At 36.8% G+C, this 11,775-nt stretch overlaps 1 protein-coding gene across 6 annotated transcripts in view; it reads left to right on the forward strand.

Moving 5' to 3' along the window:
- Nucleotides 1–11,060, forward strand: part of Adgre4 (adhesion G protein-coupled receptor E4) — a 135,566-nt gene extending 124,506 nt beyond the window's left edge. For all 6 annotated transcript variants that reach the window (XM_087567176.1, XM_087567178.1, XM_087567175.1 and 3 more), the window contains 1 exon segment: nucleotides 9,716–11,060. In XM_087567176.1, the coding sequence (XP_087423302.1) occupies nucleotides 9,716–9,886 (171 nt within the window). In that variant the 3' untranslated portion in view covers nucleotides 9,887–11,060.
- Nucleotides 11,061–11,775: the final 715 nt, after the last annotated feature.

The raw sequence follows: 11,775 nt of genomic DNA on the forward strand, positions 1-11,775 counted from the left end.
TTCAATTGTTATACCCTTTCCTGGTTTCTGGGCCAACAACCCCCTAACCCCTTCCCCTCCGCTCTATATCAGTGTTCCGCTCCCCATCCTCCCCCCATTACCGCCCTCCCCCAACAATCATGTTCACTGGGGTTTCAGTCTTGGCAGGACCAAGGGCTTCCCCTTCCACTGGTGCTCTTACTAGGCTATTCATTGCTACCTATGCATTTGGAGTACAGGGTCAGTCCATGTATAGTCTTTGGCTAATGGCTTAGTCCCTGGAAGCTCTGGTTGGTTTGCATTGTTGTTCATATGGGGTCTCAAGCCCCTTCAATCGCTTTCAGTCCTTTCTCTGATTCTTTCAACGGGGGTCCTGTTCTCAGTTCAGTGGTTTGCTGCTGGCTTTCACCTATGTATTTGCTGTATTCTGGCTGTGTCTCTCAGGAGAGATCTACATCCGGCTCCTGTCCGCCTGCACTTCTTTGCTTCATACATCTTGTCTAATTGGGTGGCTGTATATGTATGGGCCACATGTGGGGCAGGCTCTGAATGGGTGTTCCTTCATTCTCTGTTTTAATCTTTGCCTCTCCCTTCCCTGCCAAGGGTATTCTTGTTCCCCTTTTAAAGAAGGAGTGAAGCATCAGCATTTTGGTCATCTTTCTTGAGTTTCATGTGTTCTGTGCATCTAGGGTAATTTGAACATTTGGGCTAATATCCACCTATCAATGAGTGCATACCATGTGTGTTTTTCTGTGATTGGGTTACCTCACTCAGGATGATATTTTCCAGTTCCAACCATTTGCCTACGAATTTCATAAAGTCATTGTTTTGGATAGCTGAGTAATATTCCATTGTATAGATGTACCACATTTTCTGTATCCATTCCTCAGTTAAAGGGCATCTGAGTTCTTTCCAGCTTCTGGCTATTATAAGTAAGGCTGCTATGAAGATAATCAAGCACGTGGCTTTGTTATATGTTGGGGCATCTTTTGGGTATATGCCCAAGAGAGGTATCGCGGGGTCTTCAGGTAGTTCAATGTCCAATTTTCTGAGGAACCTCCACACTGATTTCCAGAATGGTTTTACCAGTCTGCAATCCCACCAACAATGGAGGAGTGTTCCTCTTTCTCCACATCCTCGCCAGCATTTGCTATCACCTGAGTTTTTGATCTTAGCCAATCGCACTGGTGTGAGGTGAAATCTCAGGGTTGTTTTGATTTGCATTTCCCTTATGACTCTTATGACTAAAGATGTTGAACATTTATTTAGGTGCTTCTCCACCATTAGGCATTCCTCAGCTGTGAATTCTTTGTTTATCTCTGAACACCATTTTTAATAGGGTTATTTGTCTCCCTGCGGTCTAACTTCTTGCGTTCTTTGTATATTTTGGATATAAGCCCTCTATCAGTTGGAGGATTGGTAAAGATCTTTTCCCAATCTGTTGGTTGCCGTTTTGTCCTAACAACAGTGTCCTTTGCCTTACAGAAGCTTTGTAGTTTTATGAGATCCCAGTTGTCAATTCTGGATCTTAGAGCATAAGCCATTGGTGTTTTGTTCAGGAAATTTTCTCCAGTGCCCATGTGTTCGAGATGCTTCCCCACTTTTTCTATTAGTTTGAGTGTATCTGGTTTGATGTGGAGGTCCTTGATCCACTTGGACTTAAGCTTTGTACAGGGTGATAAGCATGGATCAATATGTATTCTTCTACATGCTGATCTCCAGTTGTACCAGCACCATTTGCTGAAAATGCTATCTTTTTTCCATTGGATGGTTTTGGCCCCTTTGTCAAAAATCAAGTGACCATAGGTGTGTGGGTGCATTTCTGGGTCTTCAATTCTATTCCAATTATCTATCTTTCTGTCTCTGTACCAATACCATACACTTTTTCTCACTATTGTTCTGCAACACTGCTTGAGTTCAGGGATAGTGATCCCCTCAGAGGTCCTTTTATTGTTGAGGATAGTTTTAGCTATCCTGGGTTTTTTTGTTATTCTAAATGAATTTGCAAATTGATCTGTCTATCTCTCTGGCTGGCATTTGTGTTCTCTTAGGGTCTGTATGACATCTGTCTAGGATCTTCTGGCTTTCATAGTTTCTGGTGAGAAGTCTGGTGTGATTCTGATAGGTCTGCCTTTATGTGTTACTTGACCTTTTTCCCTTACTGCTTTTAATATTCTTTCTTTGTTTTGTGCATTTGGTGTTTTGACTATTATGTGACGGCAGAAGTTTCTTTTCTGGTCCAATCTGTTTGGAGTTCTGTAGGCTTCTTGTATGTTTATGGGCATCTTTCTTTAGGTTTCCTTAGGTTTGATCTTCTCATTTGTGTCCTGGATTTCCTGTATCTTTTGGGCTAGGAGCTTTTTGAGTTTTACATTGTCTTTGAAAGTTGTGCCAATGTTTTCTATGGTATATTCAGTCCCTGAGGTTCTCCCTTCTATCTCTTGTATTCTGTTAGTGGTGCTTGTATCTATGGCTCCTTGTCTCTTCCTTTGTTTTCTATATCCAGGCTTGTCTCACTTTGAGCTTTCTTTATTGTTTCTATTCCCATTTTTATTCCTCCACCTGTTCGGTTGTGTTTTCCTGTAATTCTTTCAGGGATTTTTGTGCTTGCTCTCTAAGGGCTTCTACTTGTTAACTTATGTTTTCCTGTATTTCACTAAGGGAGTTCTTTATGTCTTTCTTAAAATCCTCCATGATTTTCAATAAAAATATAATTTTTAAATCTAAATCTTGCTTTTCTGGTATGTTTGTATATCCAGTATTTTTTTGGTGGGAGAACTGGGCTCTGATGATGCCAAGTATACTTGGTTTCTGTTGCTTAGGTTCCTGTGCTTGCCTCTAGCCATTGTGTAGTCTCTCGTGTTTGCTTGACTTGCTGTTTCTGGGAGTGACTTGTCCCTGCTGTAGGCCTCTGTGTCAGCAGTCCTGTAGAACTGTTTTCCTGTTTTCTTTCAGACTTTGCTGAGAACAGGTGCTCTGATTTCAGGTGTGTTGGTACTCCTGGAGACTGTCTTTCAGCTCTAGGTATGGGCAGGAATCAAAGGATCCTGCCTCTGATTGCTCCTAGGTCCTTGCACCCATGGGTCACAGTTGGCACTAGGCGATTCCCTCTTGGTTTTGGACTGTGAGCAGAGGGTAGTCTCCTCTGATTTCTCAGGAGTATCCACACTTCTGAGGGTCCAGCTCTCTACCCCACAGGATTTGGGTGCAGGGAGCTGTTTGGCTGGTTCAGTTCAGTCCTGGGCACAGACCAAAACTGTGCATACTGGCGGCTGTCTGTTCCTAAATCACTATGTCCAGAGGCACTGTACAGTTTCCCCTTGGTCCAGGGATGTAGGCAGAGGTGTGCAGAGGTGGCAGTCTGTCCTGAAGTCTCAATATGTCTGCACTCCTGGGTGTTCAGCTCTCTTCACTACAGGATTTGGGTGCAGGGCTCCTGTTTCTTTTTGGAGGCACTCTGAGCTATGAGTTTGCCTCTTAGCACTGCTTTCATTGGGTATGTTGTATCTTCATTTTCATTAAATTCTAATAAGTATTTATTTAAATTCTTTATTTCTTCCTTGAACAAGTTATCGAGTGAATGTTGTTCTACTTCTATGTGTATGTGGGCATTCTGTCGTTATTGTTGTTATTAAAGACCAGCCTTAGTTCATGGTTATCTCATAGGATACATGGAATTATTTCTATCTTCCTGTATCTGCTGAGTCCCGTTTTGTGACTGATTATATGGTCAATTCTGGAGAAGGTGCCATGAGGTCCTGTGAACATGTTATATTCTTTTGTTTTAGGATGGAATGTTGTATGAATATCTGTTAAGTGCATTTGGTTCATAATTTCTGTTAGTTTCTCCATGTCTCTGTTTAATTTCCATTTCTGTGTTCTCTCCGTTCATGAGAGTGGAGTCCTGAAATCTCCTACTATTATTGATTGAGGTGCAATGTGTTATTTGAAATTTAGTAAGGTTTCTTTTCTTAATGTAGGTGCCCTTGCATTTGGAGCATAGATATCTAGGATTGAGAGTTCATATTGGTTCATTTTTCCTTGGTGAATATGATGCATCCTTCCTTTTCTTATTAGATGACTTTTGGTTGAAAGTTGATTTTATTTGATGTTAGCACGGCTACTCCAGCTTGTTTCTTTGGACCATTTGCTTGGAAAATTGTTTTCCAACCTTTTACTCTGAGGTAGTGTTTGTCTTTGTTTCTGAAGTATGTTTCCTCTATGCAACAAAATGATGGGTCCTCTCTATGTATCCAGTCTGTTACTCTATGTCTTTTTACTAGGGAATTGAGTCCATTGGTGTTGAACGATATTAAGGAATAGTGATTGTTGCCTCCTCTTATTTTCATATTTAGAGGTTGAATTATATTTGTGTCTCACTTCTTTTGATTTCATTACAAGAAGATTACTTTCTTGCTTTTTCTACTATAGAGTTTCCCTCCTTGTATTGGAGTTTTCCATCTCTTATCCTTTGTAGGGCTGGATTTGTAGAAAGATATTGTATAAATTTGGTTTTGTCATGGACTATATTGTTTCTCCATCTATGTTAATTGAGAATTCTTTTGGATATAGTAGCTGTGGCTGCATTTGTTTTCTCATAGGGTCTGTATGATATATGCCCAGGATCTTCTGGCTTTCATAGTCTCTCTTGAGAAGTATGGTGCAATTCTTATAGGTATGCCTTTATATGTCACTTGACCATTTTGCTTTAGTGCTTTTAATATTCTTTCTTTGTTTTATGTATTTGCTGTTTTCACTATTATGTAACAGAAGGAATTCCTCTTCTGGTCCAATCTATTTGGAGTTCTGTAGGCTTCTTGTATGTTTATGGGCATCTCTTGCTTTAAGGTAGGGAGGTTTTCTTCTATAATTTTGTTGAATATATTTACTGACCCTTTAAATTGGGAGTCTTCACTCTTTTCTCTAGCTATTATCCTTAATTTTGGTCTTCTCATTGTGCTCTGCCTTTTCTGGATTTTGGGGGTTAGGAATTTTTCGTGTTTTATATTATCTTTGATGGTTGCATCAGTGTTTCCTGTGGTATCTTCTGCCCCTGAGATTCTCTCTTCTATCTCTTGTATTCTGTTAGTGATTCTTGCATCTGTGATTCCTGATCTCTTGTCTAGGATTTGTATCTCCAGGGTTGTCTCCCTTGTGCTTTCTTTATTGTTTCCGTTTTTAAACCCTGGATGGTTTTGTTCAATTTCTTCAACTGTTTAGTTGTGCTTCCTAGGAATTCTTTAAGAGATTTTTGTGTTTCCTCTTTAAGGACATCTACTTGTTTACTTTTGTTGCCCTGTATTTCTTTAAGAGAGTTATTTATATCTTTCTTAAAGTCCTCCATCAACATCATAAAATGTGAGTTTAAATCTACATCTTGCTTGTCTGATGTGTTTGTATATCCAGTATTTTCTTTGGTGGGAGAACTGGGCTCTGATGATGCCAAGTATTCCTGGTTTCTTTTGCTTAGGTTCCTTCGCTTGCGTCTAGCCATCAGGTTGTCTCTGGTATTAGCTTGCCTTCCTTTTTCTGACAGTAGCTTGACCCTCCTGTAGCTCTGTGTGTCAGCACTCCTGTAGACCTTTTTTCTTCCTTTCTTTCAGCTGGTTCTGGGAACAGAGGGCAAAATCAGGAAGTCCCCATTCATATTAGTTGAGTAGTACTGCATTGTGTAAATGAACCACATTTTGAGTATCCATTTTTCTGTTGTGGTATATCTGGTCTGTTTCCAGATTCTGGCTTTTACAAATAAGGCTGCTATAAACGTAGAGGAACAGGTGCCCATGCGGCATGGTGTGGCATATTTTGGCTATATTTGCAAGAGTGGTATTTTGTTATCATACCATCAAAGGAAAGTGTTCCTCTTTCTTCATATCCTCCTTAACATGTTACTATATTGAATCGAGTTGGGAAGGGTGGACATCCTTGTCCTTGATTTTAGTGGGATTGTTTTGTGTGCCTCTCCATTTAATTTGATAGTGGCAGTTGATTTGCAGTAAATTGCTTTTATTATGATTAGATATGGGCCTTGAAATCCACCCCTGAAAGCCCTGAATACACCACATACCTGAAAATGAGGAAGCTGACCTAAAATCCTACCTCATGAAGATAATAGTCCTTTAAAGAGGATATGAATTCACTCAAAAAAATTACAGGAAAACACAGATTAAAAAATTAGAAGCCCTTAAAGAGGAAACAAATAAATCCTTTAAAAACACAAGGAAACACAATCAAACAGGTAAAGGAATTGCATAAAGTAGTCCAAGATCTATAAGTGGAAATAGAAACAAGAAAGAAAACAAAAATGGAAGCAGACCTGGAAACAGAAAACCTTGGGAAAATGTCTGGAAATACAGATATAAGTATCACCAACTGAATACAAGAGATAGAAGAGAGAATCTCAAGTGTTAAAGATTCTGTAGACAAGATAGTCACAACTGTCAAAGAAATTTCAAAACCTAAAAAAAAAATTCCTAACCCAAAACACCCAGGAAATTCAGGACATGATAAAAAGATCAAACATAAGAATAACTGGAATATAGGAAAATGAAAAATCCCAGCTCAAAGGATCTGAAAATGTCCTCAACAAAATCATAGAAGAAAACTTCCCCAACCTAACAAAAGAAATGGTCATAAAGGTCCAAGAAGCTAATAGAACACCAAACAAATGGGACCAGAAAAGAATTGTCACATAATAACCAAAACACTAAATATACAGAACAAAGAAAAGAATATTATAAGGAAAAGGGGGCCTAGTAACATAAAATTTAGAACTATCTGAATTACAGCAGACTTCTCAACAGAGACACTGAAAGACAGAAGAGCATGGTAAGAGTCATACAGACTGTAAGAGAACATACATGCCAGCCTTGGCTACTATACCCAGCAAAACTCTCAATCAACACTGATGGAAAAACCAAAGTATTCCAGGACAAAACCAATTTTATATAATATTGATCAACCAATCCAGCCGTACACAGAATCCTGGAAGGAAAACTCCAACACAGAGAAAGTACCTACACCAAAAAAGATATTACTCATCTCACAACAGAACTAGAAGTAGAGAATCACACGCAAATAAAGCCATCTATAAAAAGCAAACATACCAGAAACCAACAGTCATCTCTTTTTAATATCTCTCAATACCAATGGATTCAACTCACCTATAAAAGGTCATAAATTAACAGAGTGGATATGCAAACAATATCCAACATTTCCCTCCAAATAAGAAACACACCTCAATAATAAAGACGGGCACTGTCTCAGAGTAAAAGATTGAAAAAGTTCTTCCAAAAAAAAGGTCACAAGAAACAAGTTGAAGTTGCTATCCTAATATGCAATAAAGTAGATTTACAACCAGATGTTATCAAATGTGATGACAAAGGACACTTTATTTTGATCAATGGGAAAATCCACCAAGGAAAAGTCTCTATTCTGAAAATCTATGCCCCAAATGCAAGGGCACCCACATTCATAAAAGAATCTTTACTAAAGCTCAAAACACACATTAAACCCCAAACAATAATAGTGGGAGACTTCAACACCCTACTCTTACCAATGGACAGGTCCTTGAAACAGAATTTAAACAGAAACACAGTGAAACTAATAAAAGTTATTACCCAAATAGACTTAACAGATATCTGCAAAACATTTCACCCTACAGCCAAAGAATACACCTTTTTTCAGCACCTCATGTTACCCTCTCAAAAATTGACCATATAATTTTTCACAAAACAACCTTCAACTGATGCAAGAAGATTGAAATAATCCCATGCACCCTATCAGATCATGTCCTAAGGCTGGTCTTCAATAACAGCAAAAGCAACAGAAAGCCCACATACCCTTGTAAACTGAACAATTCTATACTCAATGATAATTTAGTCACGGAAGAAATAAAGAAAGAGATTAAAGATTTCCTGGAATTTAATGAAAATGTTGACACATCATATCCAAATTAGGGGACACAAAGCAGTGCTAAGAGAAAAATTCATAGTACTAATTGCCCTGGTAAAGAAACTGGAGAGACATTATAATAGGAACTTAACAGCACACCTGAGAGCATTAAAATAAAAAGAAACAAACTCACTCAAAAAGAGTAGATAGAAGGAAATAGTCAAACTCAGGGTGAAGATCAACCAAATAGAAATAAAGAGAACAATAGAAAGAATCGACAAAACAAAAAAGCTGGTTCTCTTAGAGAATCAACAACATAGATAAACCCCTTACCACTAATGACTTTCTATTGTAAGATGATGACTCAGATTCTCCATTGATGTAGATATTTCTGTCTTCTAAAGAACACACCTGAGAAATAGTCAGTGTCACCATGAATTATATTGTTTTCCTGGATTTGTCACAATTATGCTGTGGTAAACACCAATCACTCTCCTGAATAAAATGAGATAATTTCAGCAAAGGATAAACAGATGATGTTTCTTTCCATCTTCGGGATAAAATCTTAGACAAAGTAAATACATTTATACTCATCTGTGATAAATAACTATACATTTCCATCCAAAATGCACAAAAATGAAACCATGCTTAAGACCAGAGAAGTACCCTTAGTGGTCATCTGATAAAATGATGGAAATAGCACAGGTTCATAAGTATTAGCTTCAAAGACTGAAATCTAAGTGAGAGAGAGAGAGAGAGAGAGAGAGAGAGAGAGAGAGAGAGAGAGAGAGAGAGAGAACAAAATAAGAAGTGACATGATAGAGGTTCCAGAAATTGTAGACTTATAATTGTATACTTATTCAGTATGAAACCATAATCTAGATTTATTCAAGTTTAAATTTGTATTTAATGACATCTCTTACAACCTGAATCCCTTCTAGTAAATGAGTTGAAACATTCACTTCTATCATACTCATGATTGTGTGATACCATTCATGTATATTTCATATAAAAATAAGTATCGACAAATCAGTGTATATAGACTCAAACACCATTTTTTGTAATTGTTGTGGTTGTCTTGCTCTTGTTATTGTTGTATGTTGTTGTGTTGTTTGTTTCTTTTGTTTTTAGATACAGTGTGTTCTGTGTACAGTTCTATGTATAGTGACTGCTGTCCTGAAACTTTCCCTATAGAACGTGTTGGCCTAAATCTCAGAGTGATATACATTCCACTGCCTCCTGAGTGCTGGAGTGTGCCACCACTGCTGTGATGATACATTTTATAAGACTGAGTCTTTGCTGGGTTTTTTTGTATGTGTTTCTGTACATGTGTATGTTTCCATGATTATAAAACTTCATGTATGCAAATGGGTATGTAAACGCTGAAAGAAGGCATTACACAGGAGGCAGGCAATAGGCAGTGCCAGATCTGTCTATCCTGACCATAGTAACATCTGCCCTAAAAATGGCTCACTCTCAGTGTCCACATTCAAGTCAGCTCTACTGTGCTGTCTAGGTACAGACCTCACAGTTTTATGTAATTATGAGTCTATAGGTGGCCCAGAAATTTATTTTCATTAATTGTGATTTTGAGTGCAATTGGTTTGCGTACTATCAGCCATATTTTATTTGAGCTTCAGTATATATTTTGTATTATTTACTACATATTTTGTATTATTTAGTTTTAATTTATTATTGTTATTAATTATTATTATTACTATTATAATTGTATTTTATGGTATTATATATTCACATATGTGCACATAAGCATATTCATGAGGAGACTACAATTAAACGTTGGATATTCTGCCATCTAATTCTTTATCTCATTGATTTGACACAGGGTTCTTCTCTGAAAACGGAAAATTTCTGCCAAACAGGAAATCTACATGACTCCAATCCTCAGAATACTAGAGCTGTAGGTTTATATTCAATGCCAACTAAATTTGACCTTGGTGCTGAGGATCTGAACTCGGGTACTCATGCTTACTGGAACAGAGTTGTTAGTGACTGAATCTACTCCTTCTCCAAGCCTCTTATAGTGATTTTTTTCACTAGTACTCTGTCATGCACATAAAACCACATTGCTAGTGTGGTTAAAAAAAAAAGAACATTGGTTATTGGTTGCACATTCGATGATCATTTCATTTTATCTCTTCTTGAAAAATTTAGATTTCTTTCCCTACATATCATTTTATATTTCTCTTTCTTGCCTTCATCTATAGCTTTAATTGGTGAGTTACTAGTCTTAATGTTCTAGATCACTGTTTTCTTTTCAATTAACTTTTATTGGTATTCACTTCCTTTATAGTGTATACCGCTGGAATATTTTAAATTATTTCTTTAATTTTAAGGTTACAAGATAGTTACATATTTTTTCCTTTTTTCTCCAAGTCTCATGTATATGTTTTTCTTGGTATTCTTGGCATCTATTCTCATTAATTTTTTTAACCTGCATATATATATGCTATGCATCACACCACACACACACACACACACACGCACACACACACACTCACGTATATGCATATATGTAATATACATATGTACATATATATATTCTTACATGCATGAAAACAATCTCCTTGTTCTAAATATTTCTTCTATGTATGTTTTCAGAAGAGGGTTAAGGACAGCCCACAGGGCCTAAGTCTTATACAAAGAATCAGAGGCAATTGCGAAATGGTGAGTTGAAGAAATAGTCTTACCTAGGGAAGAGGATATTAACAAACTATCTAATACAAAATCTTCAGCCCCCAAATTATTAAGATATGAAGGCCTATATGGGTCTAAGGAATTATCTACATTGAGAGTCCTTGAAAGACCACACCTTTAAGGGAACATCATCTGCATGGTGATTCTGTGTTCTGAATAGGGCATATTGCATGTCTAAGTGTTGACAGGTTTAATTATAGCATTTTACATTCAGTGTATTTTGCTTTGGTGTAGTGAATAATACTCTTATTTCCTTTTATTTGACATCTTTGTTATTTTTTTCCTGGTAATATTTTATTCAACAAGAACCTAGAACCTTAGTTTATTACCTTTTCTTCCATAGAATAATTACATTATCTTCCAGGATTTAATATGATCAGTATTTCTTGTTTGCATGTATCAAATGTCATGATGAAACACATTACTGTGTAAAATTAATATCTGCCAATAAATCCAAGAGAAATAGAATACCACTATTAATGTGTATTCTTTAATTCACTAAATATTCTTGAATTTGAAAAATATTGAATTGTAAAACAAATTCTATAAACTTGTATTTGCAGTGAAAAAATCAGAAGGGGTCTGAAATTGCTGATAATTCTATTTCATACCTGTGAAATTATAGAAGGAAACTATACATACCTATTACAGAAATAAAATGTCTAAGCCTAGTCTTTGGGGACTCTGGCATTTCTAGAAGTTTCTATGGCTGCAGTGATACTTGGAAAAGCTTTAGATTCGCTGTTGAAGAAATGTTTTTACATCAATGAAATTATTATAAAGATTTAAATCTTCTGGCTCCAATATGCATACTATTATATTCTATGATTCACACACTTTTAAACTACAAACTATCTTAGATGATGAGCAAGCATTTGAAAGCCTAGGGAAGAGAGTGTGGAGTGATGGCTCAGCAAGAATGATCATAATCACCACAGATAACTAAGAAACATCCACCTGAGTGCTCAGACAGGCATGTCTTAGAACAAAAGGGTTCTTTTTTTTAATATTTGGAGAATTTTTCACATAAGTATATAAGGTACTTTGAAGAGTGCTTTCTTCTGCCTTCTATCAGTTTCTGTACTGTATCACCTTTGATACTTCATGTCCTACTCTTTAAAACAATTAGATCAATTATGCTACCTATATTGGCAATTAAGTAGAGTTATTAACTGAATCATGGGAAAT

Source organism: Rattus norvegicus, chromosome 9 (assembly GCF_021556685.1).
Source record: "Rattus norvegicus strain SHRSP/BbbUtx chromosome 9, alternate assembly SHRSP_T2T, whole genome shotgun sequence".
NCBI classification, from domain to species: Eukaryota; Metazoa; Chordata; class Mammalia; order Rodentia; family Muridae; genus Rattus; species Rattus norvegicus.